Source organism: Syngnathus acus, chromosome 8, assembly GCF_901709675.1.
Source record: "Syngnathus acus chromosome 8, fSynAcu1.2, whole genome shotgun sequence".
Lineage (NCBI taxonomy): Eukaryota > Metazoa > Chordata > Actinopteri > Syngnathiformes > Syngnathidae > Syngnathus > Syngnathus acus.
In genome coordinates this window covers 7,028,082-7,048,320 of record NC_051093.1, presented here as the reverse complement: position 1 = coordinate 7,048,320, position 20,239 = coordinate 7,028,082, and the positions used below count along the sequence as shown (strand labels likewise).

General features: G+C 43.6%; 1 protein-coding gene and 1 long non-coding RNA gene across 3 annotated transcripts; both read right to left on the bottom strand.

Annotated features, from left to right (window-relative positions):
• Window positions 1-988: 988 nt before the first annotated feature.
• Window positions 989-5,426, bottom strand: LOC119125687. 2 transcript variants are annotated; one of them, XR_005098516.1, is made up of 4 exons: window positions 5,318-5,425; window positions 3,971-4,309; window positions 2,729-2,878; window positions 989-1,091 (listed from the first exon to the last, which is right to left on the bottom strand). It is a non-coding gene; the product is annotated as an uncharacterized LOC119125687 (long non-coding RNA). The 2 variants fall into 2 exon arrangements; XR_005098515.1 differs by lacking the exon at window positions 989-1,091 and having other exon boundaries at window positions 2,572-2,878; window positions 5,318-5,426.
• Window positions 5,427-5,635: 209 nt separating this feature from the next.
• Window positions 5,636-19,825, bottom strand: slc9a3r1b (SLC9A3 regulator 1b). Its single transcript, XM_037257534.1, has 7 exons — window positions 18,797-19,825; window positions 10,664-10,834; window positions 9,854-10,007; window positions 8,306-8,349; window positions 7,146-7,253; window positions 6,742-7,066; window positions 5,636-6,623 (listed from the first exon to the last, which is right to left on the bottom strand). Exons 1-6 carry the CDS (start codon window positions 19,343-19,345, stop codon window positions 6,929-6,931), a joined length of 1,164 nt encoding a protein of 387 aa, XP_037113429.1. The 5' UTR covers window positions 19,346-19,825; the 3' UTR covers window positions 5,636-6,623; window positions 6,742-6,928.
• Window positions 19,826-20,239: the final 414 nt, after the last annotated feature.

The following is a 20,239-nucleotide window of genomic DNA, read 5'->3' as shown; positions in this document are numbered from 1 at the left end:
TTACTTTGTGTAAGCACGTGCACGTGTTGGCACTCATTCACTTAGCTGGGGATGAACAGAAATACATACAATTGTGACTTATTTGATTTAATGTGCCTTGCAATTGACCTGTGACTTTAATCTTGCAAGATTTGGTGAGATGCATTTTTGAGAGGGAGTAAGTCATTTTGCGCCACGGACCGGTTACGTGTCAAATATTTTCGCCGACCGGCCTTAATATAAATAAATAGTACATTTATATAGATTCATTTCTAATAAATATATAAATACGATGAAATAAAATGGCATAAAAACAAGTATAAACTACATAAAAGTCAAACTCACCATGACGTTGAATTAGTGGGAGCACTGAGCTTGTTTGTCAGAAACGAGCCGGTCCCATCTAGGCGTAATTGAAGACAATGACACCTGAAGTGGTTAAGGTTTGTCTTTGAATGCAGGATGCTTGGTCTCCATGTGCCGAAGCAGTTTTGAAGACTTCATTGACTCGTTAGCTAGCCTGTCACCGCCACATATGCAGAGTGGGCTTAGCTTGTCAGTCACTTGTGGCGATAAAGCCATATTTGAAGTAGGACTCCAGAAAATGCAGCTTTTCTTAGAAGTCGTATCTTCTTTTTCTTGGGCTTTTTTCCCTTTCCAAAGAAGCTTTCCAAACATCTCAGTTTCTTGCTCATTTTTGTTTGCTTCGTGGGCTCGACTGGCGTGACATGTCACGCGACCGGGACGAGCGTCTTGACCGGACTTAACCTGTCAAGAGACACAGGTGCACCGACAGATGTAATTGGGAGAGAAACGCCCATTTTTTTAAACATTTTTCAAAATAAATTTTTCCTCATTTTTGCTAGCTTTGCAGGCTTGACTGGGGAAACATCTCACGTGACCGGGACGAGCGTCTTGACCTGAATTAATTGATCGTCGATTAAAAAAATAATAATTATTTTTTCTGTGCGGTTTGGCGGCCCGGTACCAAGTGACCCACGGACCGGGGGTTGGGGACCCCTGCACTACGGAACCCTCGCTTGTTTTGCATGGAAGGTATATGGTTTCATTGAGCAGCTCACAAGCGAATAGGAGAGTCACCAGTCGACATCCTGCAATGAAAAAATAAAATAAAATATAAACCCCAAATATGCAAGTCAGAAACTTGTTGGCTGACTCATTTGATTGCTTTGTCAAATTCTCATTTGCATTCCACATTTTGCTTCTGCATTGAATGATTATGTGCATAATAAATAGGAGCTTGAACTGGATGTGATGTAACCAGGCAGGGCGGAGGCGGGTATGTAAGTAACACCCGTGTCGGCGGCTAATCATCGTGATGGATCCGGGAAGTCCTTAGCAGGAGAATAGCAACAATGTGTTTAGTCTGTGTGGTATCATGAACGGAGGGAGGGCAGGCGGGCAGCTGCGGTTTGAAGTACTCCACTGTAACTGAACCGAGAACAGCAGTTGTGTTCCTTTGGTATAAATATAGTGGCGTGGGCATGTGGGCAGGCAGTTATGACACAATGGCAGAATTTCACTGTTCTTTCAGGGAGCTTGGAGAATGTGACACCCTGCCAGCAAGGACACCCCTCGAACCGCTCAGCCCCTCCCCCAGGTGCTTTACTGAGTCTTGAAGGTTACATCAAGGTGGGCATTGCATTTATGAGTGATGTCATGACAGTGGGCAATTGGATTTATTTGATTTAAGGTACAGAGTGAAAAGGGTGCTGAGGCATTTTATCATATGATGATATTAAATGTTGAATGTGCAGGCAAAAGGTCACAACAAAGTCTCGCACAGAGCGGCCATCTTGGTGCTCACACCTTCAGGTGGTTATTTCAGGCTCTGCTTTTCTTCTAAGTGACTTACGAAAAAGTCTTTGCCGCACTTACAGTCGACATAAAATAAACACACATAAGATGACCCGATATTTAATATCGGAAAAAACATTTTTCATGGTCATCATTGTAAGATACAATTACTATAATAGTGACAGGTTAAATCCCAGTACATGCTAATAGTAATCTAAGAATTTTTCTGGCTTATGATAGTTGTCCTCTCCACACTACTTTTCCACCGCGTGCCCTTGGAATGTGACCCCCGGGTATGGATGCGCTCCTAAGCGTGAGTGTCCCTCAGAAGTGGTAGCAAGGACACACTTGGACCCTCCTTTCATGGGTGGGAAAATTGTAAACTGATGAAGTGCCAATTCCTTTACAGAAGATGTGTTTGGGCTTTGTGATGAAACTGATCCAGAAGGTCCGAAGTTAAAACACACAACACATCTAAATATACATGCTCATATACAGCGCACGTTGGTAGTCCAGGGTGTCTCTTCCAAGTGTTGTGGTTTTGTTTACTGGAACCTGTTCCGCCTTTTATGAGCTTCTGACATCAGTGAATGTCTCATTAGCAGCTTGTGCCCTCTCTATTTATTCGCCATGCACTCTGTAAATCCGCACACTGGCTTAATTCTTATTGGCTGCTATTTTTTTTTACTCTCAAGTTGCTCCTCATGTAAGTATTTACAAGAGTAGTCTTAGAAGATATCCCAATTTTTTTTTAATTGTCTATTTGTTTATCTCATTATTTTTAGCTAATTGATTTTTTTTCACAGAAGGAATGGAAATACAGTCGAGCCCGAAATTCTCATCAGTGGCCAGAGAGAAATGAGTGGAATAAATATTTGATACCTTTTTGGGAGCAGAATCGCAATACCGTATTATGACTGGCTGTACTCACCGATGCGGGGCTTTACCCAAATGGCTTCCCAGTCCCATTAATGGCCGGATCGCAGAGGCAGGGTTGGGAATGACACGATGCACGGGGCACAAGAAACAGGGCGTGATGACAGGATGATTGATGAGCGTTGGGTGAAACTGAAGAACACCACTGTGAAGAAGTTAAAAGAGACACGGAGGTTAGCGGGGGACAACACTTTATGACCAGTGATTATCACCTGTCACCTTTTTTTATTGTCCAACTGGGGGCACTGTTGTGTTGTTTACACACTCAAGCATCCTGAAAGTGTCGTATACATTGCTGTTAACTTTTCAAACTATCTTGGTAAAGCGCCTAAAATGCGTATTTGTAAATACTGAGTTTTGTACAAATGTTAGCGTAAAACAGAACAAAAAGAAAACCAGACAGGCAATTATTCAGACAGTCAAACTGACTGAGTGTATGGCATGCATCAAACAGGTGTGTGTGTGTTTGTGTGTGCCGATGACAAAGTGTGAGTGCACATGTAAGGATGTTTGCATGCAACAGGTGTATAGTTGGAATGGTGCTAATCTTTAAGTACTGTCCCACCGAGCCCTATTCCTGGGACATACACACACGTGACGATGATGCTTTGAACTGAATTGTGCAACAGTTACTAATGATTATCTTAAATTACGAGCGTTTACGAGTTTGACTGTATTAATGACATACTGCATGAACATAAGAAACACTGATTTGGGTTTGAGCTCTAAGGCCTCAAACAGACATTTGATGGCAGCATAATGGCTGCCATTATAAATTAACGGCGGCATTCGTGGATCTCCAGGGCAGGAGCCAAAGTGGTGACGGAAGAGCCAAGTAACACTTAGTCTGTCAGTGCTGTTTGGAAAGCATCCTCCGCAGTGGCTTATGGAAGTCATGACAAACAATGACGGTGGACTTTCAGGAAATAAAACACTATGTCTGCAGGAAAAAGTCTTAAAATAAGAATAAATGCTGATATTGAACCCGTAAAGGGAGTCAGGTCTTCAATGAGCCGCAGAAAAATAGAAGGTCCAGTTGACAAGACTTCCTATTAATAGTAACGACTGTCCTTGAGTATTTTTATAAAAGGAGATGTGGCGTGTACTGTGGAGTAAGACAGAACGGGATAAGGGATTTCTAGGAGAAGGCAAGAAAAAAAAAAAAAGGTTGTGTTCCAGTAGCGTCACACTGCATGCGGATTGTACGTCACACTTCACCCGTCGGCCTACGTCTCACCTCTCTTCATCCTTCGACGTATTCTCCATGTCACTTCTTCCATGAAACTGCTTCAGGCAGTCATTTTCTCCACTGCGGACTCACACATACACACGCATGCGTGCACACGCACGTTGGCCTATTTTTAGCACACTGTGATGTTTGAAGGTAGATCCGGGTTGACCCTTCGATTCACCCGAGCTTCGGCCCTTACAAGGTCCCCCAGGGTGGACACGGTTGCTAGGTGACCTGCCGTGTTTGCGACTCAGCTGTGGATGTCCAGCACATGACCTGCACCTGCCCTTCCATCATCTTCACCATCCATCCTCCTCCATTTGGTCCTCATATCATGTGTTGGAGCTTAGAAAGCACACAGATGGAGAGTTTATTTTTTCATTTTTCCAGTTACATTTCATTACACTGCTAAGCTAGGTTGAGATGAAATGATACAAATATTCCCTTCAGTAAAATAATAATTGTGATTATTCCCTCTCATACCGCTAATTGGCTAAGGAGATACATAAGCATGAAGTGTAAAGATTCACAGTGATTGCTAATGAAGGCTGTGCGATGAGCTATCCTGGTAATGACGGCAGCTCCAAGGAGAGCTGAGTAGCAGCAAGGTCGTGGCGATTAATACAAGACAGCTGCTGGAGACACACTTGACCCGTTGGAGGACACACGAGGGCCGCAGACGGACGCTCAAGTGGACAAAGATGTGAAAACATCAGATCCTGTGACGCATTTTCTTGTTTGCTGAGTGAAAGGTGATCTTTATGGGTTTGTGTCTCTTTTGATCATTGGATACTACGTTTTGAGCAGTGATTTTAAAAAGTTATTATAATATTTAATATTTTTATATTTCATTTTAATATTAAAATACCAAAATTGAAAAAATATAAATACAGGATTATTTTTCATTTGTTGTCTGGAAAGAGTGTGACAGTTTGATTTTTTTTTAATTCTAAAACAATTTTTAAAAAGTTGTCACGCTTTTGTTCATTTGAATTGAGCTTTCTCGGTTACCATACACTTCCGGTTAAATGAGCAGGTCTTATTTGTTTTGAAAACGAAACAAACCCATATATATATATATATATAGTTATATATATATATATTGTTTTATATAGCAGCAAGCTGATGTAACTCACGCGAGGTATATATATATATATATATATCATCGAGACAAGAAAACACACATGCTAGCGACCGTTAGCGGCCGTGGAGCTATGTAACGGCTACTCGTATGATGCGAGGAAAACTTAAAGGAGCGCGCCGAAGCTACCAACCAAACAGCGCACACACGAAACAATATCAGACAAACAGCACAACAGTAAACAGGAGTAACAATTAAATATATATACTCACTTTTTGGCAAATACGCACACGATACTAGCCATTTTAACTCCCGCCGTCTGCCACTTACCACTGCGCGCGCCGACTGCAACAATCGCGATAAGCTGATGTAACTCACGCGAGACTTAAGGCGTGGTGACGTAACTTTCTGCCTCAACAATCAACACAAAAATATACATTGATTTTCAACATCAACATAGGAACCTTTCTAACATATATATATATATGTTTTCAGAAAGTACTGTAAATATTGTACACTGCCATTAACTTCATGATGTCACCAGAGGAATGTTTGTCAACTTGAAATTGAAGACGCACACGTGACAAATATTTGTGTAGCTTGTTACTTTTCTTTATTGATGATCACAAATAAAGTGCTTAAATAAAACACAACAATATTTTTAATTGTGATCTTGTATCTCTAAAGTGTGAACAACAAGGAAGCAACATATGTGCTGAAAAAGGCCACGCGGTCGCCATCTTGCAGCACTGGCAGACTGACGTCACGCCCACCAATTCAAGACAACCTTGGTGCGCAGCGCTCTGCACACTAGCGCCACTGAGACCTTTCATGATGACCGCTATTTGATATTACTGCAAGAGAAAATATTATATATTCAGCCATGTAAAGAAACATGACATTTATAATATATTTTATTACAATAGAGACTCTTCACTTTGTTTACACAAGCTGGCTTGTACTACAACTTATCACAAGTCCATCATTCATTTGGAAAACAATCGCAATACTTGACAAAAGCGCACAATCTAGAGAAGCGCAAACATTCTTTAAGACGTCAACAATCCCAAACTACAAATCACTAGAACGGAATAAAAATTTGACAATTTTTAAACCCGAGCAAATAAGACACGTTTAAAACTTGTCTAAGTTGAGTCATGTCAATCACAGACAAAAAGATGTGAGCTTCATTCTGGACTTGATTCTATCAAAAATGTAAAAATATACATGATATATGATATATACATTATAAGAGAAACTCCTTTTAAAATCATTCCTGTTTAAAGCCATCAGTGCGCTTTTTTTTTCCCAGTTAAAAATCCATTCTTGAAGGACAGCAATGACATTAACCCTTTTTTTTTCTCTCAAAATTGTGCTAAGACAAAATTAGATGTGCTGCTATTAGACGTAAATATCTACACAAAAATATTGTTAACAAGAGTTCAGAAATAAAATTTTAAGACTTTTGATTCACTCTGACTGATTACCTGATAAACTAAACGATACACGATAAACTGATTGTCAGGTGAGTGAGTGTAGCAGCAGACACACACACACACACACGCACACACGCACACACACACACACACACACACACACACACACACACACACACACACACACACACACACACACACACACACACACACACACACACACACACACACACACACACACACACACACACACACACACATTTTCAACAGTCCAGTCATCGTTCATGGTTAGTAGTACATTACTATTAGATAATTTGTGGAATATCTTTTCATGAATAGTAATGAAGTGACTAATATAACTTTTTTTTTAAAAAAAAGGGTCTTTCTGTAAGAATCACTGCAACACAAATTGTGTTGTTTTTGTGTGTGTCAAGTGAGCTGAAGGCCCTATAGGTTGCTGAAGAGTTCATTTTTCTTGGTCCAGTCCATGGCCGGGGCTCTCTTATTGGAGCGTTTCTGATGGGCCAGCTCTTTCACCTGCTGCAGGCTCATGTTCAGAGCTGGGATGGCCTCCGTTGTTACGCCCTGGAAGAAAGACACAGTGCTTGTCATGCATCAGATATTAATCCAAAAAGAAACACAACGCTGTATAGAAATTACGCACCTCAGGAGGAGTGCTTGTGGTTGGCGTGAGTGAGGCGTTGGATGAGGCGTTGGATGAAGAAGGGCTGACGGAGAGCTTGGAGTCCCTCTCCGTCCCTCTGCCGTTCACCTGGCAACACAAAGAAGAACATTACTTGACCTGATTGGCTAAAAACGATTCTCAACTCATCTATTCTATTCAATGTTGAAGTACCAAATACCACCACAAGAGGGCAGCATTGCGTTTGTAACAGCTTTAGCGGCTGTCAACGTTTTTTTTCCCCAAATAATGACTCTATTAAAAACATTCATAAAAAAAGAAGACACTAAGAATACACAAGCATTAGAACGGCTGTGGAAATGACAGGATGGAGAAGTGTGTGGGACTTACTAATTATTGTGCTTTTGAAATTGAAACCATCTGTGTGCTTGAATTGGGATTCCTTAGGGGGGAAAATGTCACTAAAATTCATGAAAGCGGAAAACCACCACGACACGTGTTTCCCTGAGTATTTAATGTTCAAAACGTCACATGTTTCCGTTCTTTTACGGTACTCATTACTCTAAATGAGCTGATGTGATGACTTTGGGAGGACTTTGCATTGCCGCGTATACAAGCCACTAAACATCAGCTTGTAAAACCCGCCCGACTTCAAGAATTTTTAACCCAAACCACCACCCGTCTAAAGTCTACAAGGTCCACCTGACACATGACCTTGTGCAACACCGCTATGCTATGTAATCACTTTGAGTTATGAAACAATGGAGGACCTTTAATTCTGCACATGGCTCCATTTTGCCTATCTGCTTGGTTGGTCACTAGCTCATTTAATTTTCCACTGGTTTGTTGAAGAATGCAAACTATGTTCCATTATTATTTAACACCAAAGTTAAAAAAACAAAAAATGCTGATTGCCTGGGAAACCTTTTTGAATGTTACCAAATATGCTTCCTCTCTAATGTTCCGCTCGTTTTTACTCGACAGCAATTAGGGTGGAGCCTTCTCTGCTTTGGAGTCCACATCGAAGACAATCACAGGAAAGTACGTTCAGTCCGAGTGGAATTTGGTGATTAATAACTCATCAGAACGCCACTTCTCCGTAGTAGCAAAGCACATGTAAAAGCAACATTGACCTCGTCCCGAAGGAATGAGACGCTCCCATCATGCTAGCAAAGTCTCACCTTCTCCTCCATTCCTCCATTGACGCCAGGCTCAGGTAATGGACCTGTAGGCAGAAAAATAGCGTTATCTCCGTGAGCTTTGCTGCTCTGCTTGCCTTTAACCCCACCAACAGCGACTCTATTACATTGCACAGGTATGACCACATCATCTATTATTCACATCTTCATGTTCACTGCTGAGCTCCTTTATTCCTAATGGCGACCGAAATGCTACACAACAGCTTTTTCGGCCAAGGAACTTATTTTATGTAGGACCAATTTTGTTTTCATACACAACATTGCAGCCATCCCTTACCTTGCATCCCTCAGGTTTCTTTATGATGGCCTATTAGAGGAGATAATAACTAGTCCTTCAGTATTAATCTGTTCTCCTTGGTAGTTGTGTATGTGGATTATTATGTCTATGTGTTGTCTTAGAAAGGAGCCTCTCCATGCCCTAGCACAGCTCCAGCCTGAGAGGCCACTCGGAGTGAGCTCCTTGGAAACCAAACAATGGGGCTGACTGGCCAACAAGCCTGCGTGTGAGGGCAGCGGAGTTAAGAGTCAGCGTAGGCAGGTGCCCTCCCGAGTAGGCGGCGTGCGAAAAACAGCCGGTTACCTGGGAAACGCCTCGCTGGAATATCTTCCCCTGCAGTGCACTTGTAGTTTTAATGAAAGACGGAGCGAGTGAGCGTCATGGAAACACTCCAGAAGTTTATGAAACATTGGCACGATGGCTCAGTAAAGGCACTTGCGGTTCTCACTCAGCCTGTAATGCAGCTGCTTCTGCCGTGATGATACAATGTCCAATATCTCTTGAATAAATGTTTGCTTAATCGAGTGCATTTTTTTCTTTTTCTCATGGGTTGCCATGTCAACAGCTGGCAGCACTGTGGATACACGAGGAGTGTCTTGGAACAGAGTGGCACGATTTGGACTCGCAAGATTACCAGCGCACGTATGCCTGACTGTGCAAGGGCTCCCCCTAGGGGGTTTGACAGGAACAACTCAGCTAAAGTAGATTTGAATTAAAAAGTGAGTCACCCTTAAGTCTTAAAAAATCTTGAAATAGGGAGGTAAATTATTCCCAATTCACAATCTTATTTATGTTCACAAAAGGGATTTTTAATTGAAATTAAAAAATTGTTTTCACGGATTTTTAATTGAAATTTTGCACTTAAGTACGTTTCAATGTGTGTATTTTTTAATGTTTACTTAAGTAGAGTGTTTAATCAGTACTTCTGTTTTTCTACGAAGACTACTTAATTAAAAAGCACTTTTGCAAGCGCTGAGAAAATCACTGTGCTGCCTGTGATTCTTGGCAGAAGAAGATGAAGACAGAAACACGAGCCGGATGAGGAGAGAGGAAGAAAGCGAGAGTGTGACAGCAGCTTTTAGGAGCCAGCAGGAGGCAAAGTCTTGTTTTTTTTTTTTGTGCCTTCAACCTGTTGACAACATGCCTGATAATAAAGCTGAGGTGGAACATTCAAAGATAAAAGCAGTCATTTGCTCGCGGAGTAAAAAAAAGTGATGGTGCAATTTTGCAAAAAAGGGGCGTGGCCCTCTCACCAGTCAGGTGGTCCAAGGTGGGGATCACTCGGCACTTCTTGAAGAATGCGTCCGTTTCGGGGTCGACCACGAGCAGGCGGGCCACGTCCCCGCCGGCTTTAATGGCCGCCACCACCTCGGAGTGTGTTTTGCCCTCCACCGACACGCCGTTCACCTGAGGAACGTGCACAGAAACGCAGAAAATAAACATGCCGCCAAGGTTTTCTTTGTTTCCCACACAGGATTTCTTTGTTAATATGATCACTTTGTCTCCTCGAGGTCAGGAAATCCGGAGTCTGAGCACAAATGCATGTACACGCATTCTCGTAAACAGCAACGTGGAGGAACCAAAAATACATATGTTGCTGATATCCATTCAATAAAACTGGTCCAATTTCCAGTCTCTCATGTGACTATTGTCAAAAACTTTCTAACGGGTTGTTTTTCTGGGATCAAACCCGAACGTGTGAGAAATGTCTGAGTGTGTGAATGTGCCCTTGTAATTACGTCATAGGGTGGACCTGCTTGTCTAAGCCGGTCCCACAGAGGAAGCCGGACAATAGCAGCTCGGCCAGTAATAGCAGCAACAATGGCGGCCTGCTCCCCTCAAAGCCCACTCCTCAGTGGGTGGTGAAGACTGTCTGGGGGCCCTTGGGAGGGGGACTGGAAGCCCCTCACATTAAACCCCTGCAAACCTCTCTGTCTGCATTTTATACAGCCTCTTTAATTTAGAGCAATTTGTTGACTTCAAAATTAAACTGTGCTTTCACACTTGCATTCACACTCATTGGCAGCTTTAGATTTTTTTGAAGCGTGGGTGGAAATAAGTACCTGGACTATCCTGTCTTTAGGTTGCAGGCCTGCCCTCTCTGCGGGGGAGTCTTCATCCACAGCTCGGATGTACTGGCCAGGCCGCGCCCGCTCACTGTGTAGGTTGAAGCCATATCCGTTTGCTTCTCTCCGAATCACGCAGAGACGTGGCCGCAGCTCGGGGCTCACCTCCTGCAAGAGGACACAGCAGATATTTTAATCTTTTTGTGCACGCCAGGCCCTGATGAAATGTAAATTCTGCAACCACGGGGGTGTGCTGGTGAACAATAAGAGGCACAAAGATGCATGATTGTGATTCCCGGGTCAAACATGCAGGTGCTTGCTGCATACTGATGTGCTCAGAGATGTGTTTGTAAAAGTCTCAAATCAACCAAAAATGCACTTTGAGTCCGCGTGACACCGGCTGCTCGCCAGGAAGGAAGCTGTTCTTGAATGGGGGCGTGTGATTGGAGGGAAGTTTTGAGGAGGGGGCACTTGAGGAAGGGGCCGCTTCCGGCGTGTTTCGAGCGCTAAGGAGGACAATGGCTACTGGGCGTTGACCTCTAACCACCTTGTCTCGTCCAGCCCCCCCCCATCCCCCCCTCCGGGATGGCGGGACGGGTTATTGTCATCCAGGAAAAAAAAAAAAAATCCCTGGACCTCCCTTCCGTTGCAGAGATGAAGCTGGTTCTTTATTTAGCTGGGAACAAGTGAATAGATTTTGAATTGAAGCAATCAGAACATAATATGAGTTCTAAACCCATTGGAGAGTAAAGTCAGGTTGACCTTTTGTCACTGTGACCGGACCGAGCTGCTGCCGGAGAGAAAAATTCATAACCTCTAATTATATCAAACTGACTCATAACTCTTTTATAGAAAAGCCGGCATGAGGAGCCACGAGTCGCTTTTTTTTTTTTGTCTATTAACTGAGCGTGATATGTTTTGTGCTGATCAGATGCAAACCTGATAAGAACTTTGGACTTTCAACAGGCCCAATCAATCATTACACAAAAGCGATTCTCTATGATTTGCTAGCCTTCCACCTTAAGAGCCAAGCAGGGCTGTTTACTGAATCCAAAGTACAAGCACAAAGTGACAAAGCTCGCCTTTTTCCTATCTTCATTGAGTTAATGTTCAGTTGAACTTACCTGAGTCACCATGTTTGTTCGCTTTCTCGTCTCAGGAATTGTATCTACGACATACAGTAAGACAGCACATCCTGTCAGTTGGTAAGTCAAGCAGTTCAGTTCACCGCAAGTTGAAGTTACTCTGTATCACTTCGAGTTTTTTTTTTTCTCTCAACACCGAAGGCTCAGATGCTTGTGATACTTTCAGCCATTTTTGTTTTTCAGTGTCAGTACATCGCTAGTAGAAAAAGATGCCACATAAAACTTAAGATATGGTAAATAGGGCTCTTCTTGTGAGTGAAATTTTAAAAGATCACCTCAGCAAGACTGCAATAAGTGGAATTTGCTGAACACTCAAAAGCCACAAAGGTGACATGTTGACGTGTTTCTGCCGCTCATTACCCTTCTTGTTATCTTTATTGAGTTGCTCATTGCACAGCAACAATCTCATAAAAAAAAAAACTTGTTCGGATGTTAAAGCTACAATTACAAAAGACTGAGGGAGTGTAAATAGTTCACATTCAATAAAATGACAGGGACAACCAAAGAGCCTTCTATGAAAGTTTGTTTCAATAGCAACTATGTGACCAACAAAGTATCTACTGCCTTAAAGAGGAAGTCAACCCCAAAGTTTTCTCACAATAATTTGTGCCCCCACTTCTGATTAATTTTACATTTGTGAAATATGATTTAAGCAGCAAAATTCACCCACTTTTATCCTTCTCAGGGGGCGGCCATTTTGGCACTTGCTGTCGACTGAAAATGACATCACAGTTGTTAGCTCTCAGGTTACAACCAATCACAGCTCAGCTTCAGAAAACTGGTGCATTGTGATTGGTTGTGACCCGGCCACCATGATGTCATTTTCAGTCGACAGCAAGTGGCAAAATGGCCGCCCCTGAAATGGATTAAAAGAGGTTGCTTTTGCCTGGTTATTTCATATTCCACAAACGAAACATTAATTCGACTAGTTGGGCTGCACAGAACATATTGCCAAGAAAATTTCGGCTTCCTCTTTAAGTTCAATGCCATGTACTGAAGGTGTCCATTGTGCTGTCGAGCATTGTTTCAAGAAGAACAACCTCCCAGTGACACAAACCTCCCTTCTAAGGAGGGTGTAACACAGGAACTGTCGACACATCTTCTCTCAATATGCTTCCCCCCGCTTTGACCAACTTCCTGACATCAAAGCGAAATCTAAACACAAATCCTCTAAACTCGTTTAAAAACAAACACCCACAACATGTCCTGACTGGCACCAGACAACATCTGGGCGGACAAGTAATCCAATTAAGGCTGCAACTGACTGATTATTTTCCTAATCCGCTTCTAATCCGTCACTCACTATCGAGGAGGTCACATTTTCACCGTCCTTTGCTCGTTGTTTTGTCAGCAGGAAGCAAAATGGAGCAATGTGGAGAATCACACTCAAAACAGTGCATTAGAATGTGAAGGTGTACCTAATGAAGTGACCGGCGAGCGCACAAGTGCAGCCTAGGCAACTCAAGCAGAGTGTGTACTTTCAATCTCTGCTTCTGCAAGGCTTTGGCAAATACCAATTATTCCGAAACAATGCCAGGCCTCATTTTATATTCTCCAAACACGCGAGTCACAAGATTGCCTCTTTGAATCGAACGCTCCGTTGAATTGTTGCTCTTAGTGTTTCCTTACTTAGAAGCTAAAGTTCATATTGTCATCTCTGAGTGCGCACAAATATGCGAGAAATAATTACACGAGTCGTTAAAATGCCCACTTGTCGGGAATATGGCATCAACGGAACGGTCCACACCCCATAAGAAAAATGGTAACTCCCGTCTGTCGAATCATAAATCATGAATCACTCCATGAATCACAAATTAACTTTCCAACTAAAGAACACATAGACAAACAATCCCAAATTATTTGTACGATGAGTCTTCCAATTAAATAAAATTTGAGCACTAATATTATTCTATATAACAAATATTGCCCCCAAAAAGTTTTACTGATCATCTGTCGGCTGATGACAGAACACATTGTGTTGTGTTTCAACTGCAAGGCTCATGTCAAGGAGACAGTCTGTGGTTTGTGTGAGTGTCAAGGAGTGTGTGTGTGTCTGTGTGTGTCACTGCCACTCGTTCTACTTGCATGTGCAACCGCGAGCCTGCCATGCCCACAATGTGAAGCACTTCTGGCTGCCGGCTCTTTTCGATCCTGCACGTCTCACACAACTTTTCCACGTCCATGTAGATTTTTTTTTTTTTTAATAATATAAATTGGCCTCCTTCTGTGCTGTCACGCTCAGCTGGTCACTCCTTCAAGTCTCTGGCTTATTCTCCTCTCATTCCCACCCTCTCACTGAGAAGGGGGGCAGCGCTCCCACAAATTTGCCTTCTTTGATCAAGCGTAAAGAATAACCCCGCGGTGACACTTCGCCGGGCACCATGGTGACAAATCAGGCGGCCCTGCGGGCCTTGTGATTGTCATGTGTCGTTTTTTTTGGGCACAGATTAACAACGAAGGCGGTAAATGTTTGATGGCCTGGCTATTGTGAAGCGGGTCCCCTTTTACCCAACCACACTGCAGGTTTTGTGATCCAGAGTGCACGGAGCGCACCACTCTCCCAGGCAGGACGGGGGTGTTGGATTTCAAGCAGGACCATTGGACCAGCTGGGAGGCAGGCAGAGGAGGGGAAACAAAGAAAGCCACTGTCCCAGACTTCCATCCCAGGATGGGACAAACTCCACAAAAGACACCAAAGCTACATTCTCAAGGAGGTTCCCATTGCAATGTGGCGGTGGGGGGGGTGACAATTGACAAACAATGTCCGTCAACACAGCAGGCTAAGATAAGACAAAATGGGGTAATACTGATTAACAGTCTGAGCTATCTTGAAAATCCTCTTGCAGATCCTGGCCAGAGTCAAAAGCACGTCTTCCTTTTTTTAAACATCTAGATGACCTGCCGCTGAGCCTTATCAAACAACAAGTTTAATCTTCCAAGCCAGTCTGTTTGCAGAAACTCCCGCTGCTCTCACCTTCAAGCTCACAAACTCACACTGACAGCAGGAACTTAATTTGGACATATATGTCAGGTGCCCCCAAAAAATTGCTTGGTGGGAACGGAGAAGGACAAGTAGGGGTTGATTCTATTTCAGGGTGAGCAGCAAGTCATTTCCCCCTCCACCCCCCCGGCAGGGCGCGGCCCTCCCGCTTATTGTCCAGCCGGGGTGGTGAACCTTTACCAGAATGGAATGTGGCATTGTGGACTCTCGCTCCGGTTGCGACAAAATCACTATCACCATGCAGAGGGCACACCCGCCGGTTTCAAACCAGCATTGGCCTTGGACTCATGACAGTACAGTGGAGCTGTTGTTTAGACTGGCGTCACTAAGACTTATTAGTGATACGGAGCATCATGATTTGCAAACGTGACAAATTGCGAGCAACCGTTTGCGTTGAGAAAAATGTTTTGTGAACAGCGTCGTTATATTTCATGACTAATCTGTGGCATTTGAAAAGATGTCTTGACGTATTATCGCTGGATTATTTTTCATCATTTCATAATAAGAAGCCCGAAAGAGTTTTCACAGTTCACAGCGACTTCACAGAGAGAACCTGGCTTTGACAATGAAATATTAAATACTGCAAGTGAACGTGACTTTGGTCAGCTACAACGTAATTGTGGCCTCGTCGTTTACTCGGATTGGTGTGATGCTGTGCACAGCTTTGCTGGTTGTCTTCTGTTTGCCAAAAAATGACAATTCAGTCCATACCAGTACATAGAGTCCATTTTGAAAACCCACACAAGCAACCAAATATGGTTCCTTGGTCTATTAAAAGGCGATCTCTTGATTTAGCTTGTGTGTGGGTGAGGTAGCAATAGCTGGATCACGTTTGGTGGAAATAACGTTTATTTGCTCGGCTTGCCTTTTTATTAATCTGGTGCTGGGCAGATTAGTGACGCGTGTTCCTAGCGTGTTTACATTACAGTCAAAAAGACGCAGCGGTAATCAGAATCGAACCACCTGAGTCGCAATTGAATCATATTCTAAGGTGCCGAGAGAGAACCATAACAACGTCTCTCCTATGATGCAAAGTGTTTTATTACATGCTTGCACTTCGCTATGAATAATGCAGCGTGAGGAAATTTATAAAAGGGGCTGGCTGCATTTTCAGTGCTACAACATCCTCCCGTGGACCGTTTCCTCTCAAAGCCATCCAAGGTTGGAGGCGGAAAGGGTGACTCTTAAATGTTATCACGCGTACGTGAAGTCACAAAAAGGACACACACTCGCCATGCGACGTGAAAAATACCTGCTTGAGAAATACACAAACTAACAAATACGCCATTAGCTGGAATTTCTGTTTACTTTGGACCCTGACTAATATTTAACCTGTCGATATCTGCATCCATTGCCTTTTATTGTCTTGTGACATTGCATTATCTAAGGCACACTATCAGCAAAATGCTCTTAGTCACCAGGCAATTATTGGATGTCATATAATGTACGTATTGAAACTCTTGAGACGGGATATGAAACGTCAGAATAGGCAGCAAAGAATTTCTGTGATGAGGGGCGTGTAGGAGGACAATCAAGAAGACAAGGTGGGGGTAACCTTCCAGCGAAAACAATGACAGGAAACCAGCGCAAATGTTCTCTGTACTCCTTGGAGACCCGAAACTCCCAGACAGTAACAGGCTGAAAATATCCAGATTCAAATCTGTATTGAAGCTGCGGCTAATCTCCACTAACTGATGAATGAACACTAAAACCTGCCCTTTATTATTTGCGTATCTTATCTAACTCTTCCCTGAGGCATTCCGGCAAAGTGAGTAGTGGAAAAAGGTAAGTTCAGATAAGAAGCTCATGGAGATTCGGACAGAAAGGTCATGCGGTGCACCACATACTTAAAGATCAAAATTTGCATCGCATCATGGGACCTTAAAGTACTTTAACCGAGACTATTACACAAACACTTTACCTGTTTATGGACACTCCCAGTTGAGGTTTACAGTAAACTACACAAAAATAAAGGGAATCACATGTTGTGTATTTCCCTAAACACAAATGCTGGCCTAGAGCTAAAACATCATAAAAAGCTATGTGTTCTCCTTCTCCGCATTATCGTTGCGTAATCATAATAAATAACTAAAACGGGCAGGTGTTATAATACTTGAAAATTTAAGACTCTGCTGGGTGATGTTGCTTGTGTACACACTGCTTGTTGCCATGTTTAATCTTGACGCACTGTGCAGATGACCTCATGCTACAATTAATTGACTTTGGCTCTGCATTCTTGCCATGTGCTGTATAAGGTTTAAACAGTGGCGTGTCTTCATCTCAGTGTGTTTCTACAGCCCGGGATTTGTTCCCCCTACATCCTGTTTGGCATTCCTCGAACCCTACGCTCTAGTCCGGGTGCCACGCACACACTGCTTGTGTAGCGGCCACGCTGACAACCAAGCACGCCTGACGGGCCTGATCTTTGAAACGACACAAAAGAGGGTTCGAAGAGCAACGCCCTCTTCGGAAGCCGTGGAGATATCTGACACGGTCGCCATGGTTACGTAGATGCGATGACACTACGTGAGGCGTGCATTTAAACGGTGAGTGCGCACAAATGCATGCGTGATGAATGGAGGTCGCCGCGTGGAGAGCTGACCCGCCCCCCGAAAAATAAAAGAGGATGTGTCGTCATCATCAAACAAAGCAAAAATATACACAGTTAGTTCCAAAGGTCGTTTTGTTGCTTATCAGGTACTAAAGCGATTAGCGCCCTGCGCAGGCGAGTGCAACAAAGTAGCAAGGCAGTATTTTAATATATGTTAAATATATTTCAAACACTTCAATATTGACTCAATCTGGAGTTTGTTAGCTTTGCGGCCTTCATCAAACTTGTTTTACGCTGGTTTGTGACACTTTGTCAAAAGAGGAAAGGACACATTTGGCCTCTGGCTGTAGACATATTGGCCCCTCATCCATGTAAGCAAGCGGGGGGTCTCACACACAGACAGACACAAACAGCCTGGGGGGTAAACATTGACAATTCAGTGGAACGCAGATGTGGATCCAGAAGCTTCTCGTCAAGTGTCTTTTAAATGAACCCCGATTTTGCGTTGGCAGCCTCACACACACTGCGGTGGGAGAATAAGCCCAAACAAAGTCTCAGAAATTTAATTTTGTGTGATTTAAGGAGATCAGGAAGGCAATAAAAGTGTCTTGTCCTCTTTTAGTTTGTTTTTTATTGTAAATTTTTTGTCTATCGCGTTTGGTCATTCGGGTCATGGGTAAGTGGAGCAGCCTGGACTGGTTGCCAGTCGTTGGCAGGGCACAATAATGAAATATTTGCGAGGAGGAAGTTGATGGGCCCTTGTTCTGTTTTCGTGATCTGAACCTCTCTGTTTGTCCTATCTGGGCACCCACGGCAAATGTCCAGCCAGCTTGCCCACGGCCAAGAGCATGTGGGTGCAGCTCACTACGTTGAGTGACACAGAGGAGCTATTCTTCGCGTCGCTCTCAGCGTTTAATCTCATTTGCAGGGTTCACTCGAAAATGTCACCTGAGGACTTTTCCAGATCTACTTTGTCAGCTTGGGTGTTTAATGCACACACACCAGTGGCAACACCTGCATGATATGACAAATAAGAAATTCAGATAACAATTTTGTGTTTTTATCTTTGTTACGGCAATAGCTGTTTTGAAAGCGCTGTATAAATAAAGATGTGTTGTATTGGATTGGATACAATATGGTTGAATCGAGATAACCAGACTCTTGTTTTTTTTTTCCAATATGCTACACTTTATTTCTATAAATGTCTATAACTGTTCACATTTTCAAATAATCAATTCTATAACATTTCCTAGAAAACCACAGCTATTTTTTGGATGCATTTTACTTTTGCATATTTCAAAGTGCATACTTTGCTATTTTTACTTTCAACAGCGTTTTTTTTTTTTTTTTTCTCTGTCAGTACTTTTGGACTCTGGCAATGATGTCATTGGAATGAGAGTGCAGGTGTACCTGAAGTTCCTGAAGCGACTCACCTGGTCTGAATTGACGCTCAGCTTCCTCTGGACGATCCCGTGAATCTCTCCGTTTCTGTCCGGTACGGGTGTGCTCCCTCTGGACCCCCCACCTCGCTCCTCCTCTGCCTCGACGCTGTGGTCTCGCCGCTCATCTCCATTTTCTGACCTCTTGTCCTCGTCTTCTTGTCGGTGCGTCTCAGCTTCCTCTTCATCTTCGAAAGGTAACGGGATCCCGTCATTGACGTACTCCTTCAGACACTTGATGTTGTGCTTCTTCAGGAGCTGCTCCGTGTCCGGGTCCACCACGATGAGCTCCAGCCGACCCGAAGTGGCTCTTATCCGGCCCACGACTTGCTGGTGGCTCTCGTTCTCCACGTCGTCCCCGTTGACGAACACCAGGCGGTCCCCGGCGCGGAGCCCCGACGATTCAGCCGGGCTGTCAGGCTCCACCAGCCGTATGAACTGGCCAGTTTTGCCCTTCTCCCCGTGGAGGTGGAAGCCGTAGCCGTTGTCGCCTTTATCCAGCGTACAGAGCCGGGGCCGTAAGTATTGGCTTTTACTCGGCATGGTCGGCTGCTTCTCTCGGCCGAGGCTCAACCTGTTGCTCAATACCCGTGGAAAAGACTCGAAGAGCGGAGCCGGAGGGATGCTGCTTCTTCTCCTGAGTGGGGAGTGTCAAAAGAAAAAGTGCGAGCGCTGCGAACAAATACTCGAGCGCACTTTTCACTTTTTACCGAGTAACGGGTTCAAAGTCCGACTGGGGGCTGTGGTCCTCTGCGTGACCCGCTTGCAGCGTGGGGCGAAGGTCCCGGTCCAGAAACTCCGTCAGCACTCTCCACGACACAAGTAGAAAGTCCACTCAGGAAGAGGGAGGTGCGTTCACGGACCAGCCCAGCTGGCCTCTTCATGCAAAGCAGTCGCAAAGTGTTGGGAAACGGGTCAACGGATATTTCAATAGGCACACTAATGGTGCGAATAAATGTTCAATTCCGCTTGGTTTTGTTTTTATAAGCATTTTGGCGTCACGTGGTGTAACCAAAATAATTTAATATAAACACACCACTAACAGTATTATCTTTGCTCACGGACTTATTTTGGATTTCATTAAATTATACTTGTTAGTACTTCACTGACTTTTTTTAAATTTTACTTTTTGACATATAGAAATATAGATGGATAAATACTCAGAACTCTCACGCCTCCTTGCAGAATAAAGTTTTGGGTCATTGCAAAAGTCCTAAAAATATATATTTGTCATTCAAAGAGCTAATAAGTGGAGGAAGACAAGCGCACTATCCCCCAACGAGGAAATGTAAAGCTGTTGGAGTATCAGCATTGATAAGTAGGTGTCTTAAGCTGTGCAGCTTCTGGCTCAGCTTGAGGTAAAGGATTGAGAAAGTCCATGCAAGCTGATGCACACTGACTGACTCAGAGTAGATGTGAGAGGAGGAGGAGGAGGTG

Bases quoted from the DNA above. Each gene is read 5' to 3' on its own strand.
- slc9a3r1b (XM_037257534.1), bottom strand. From the start codon at position 19,345: ATGCCGAGTAAAAGCCAATACTTACGGCCCCGGCTCTGTACGCTGGAT. The intron at 10,008-10,663 runs GTACTTATTTCC...CACGTTCCTCAG, and splicing joins CTAAAGACAGGATAGTCCAG to GTGAACGGCGTGTCGGTGGA. The intron at 7,067-7,145 runs GTGCGTAATTTC...TCTTTCTTCCAG, and splicing joins CCACAAGCACTCCTCCTGAG to GGCGTAACAACGGAGGCCAT.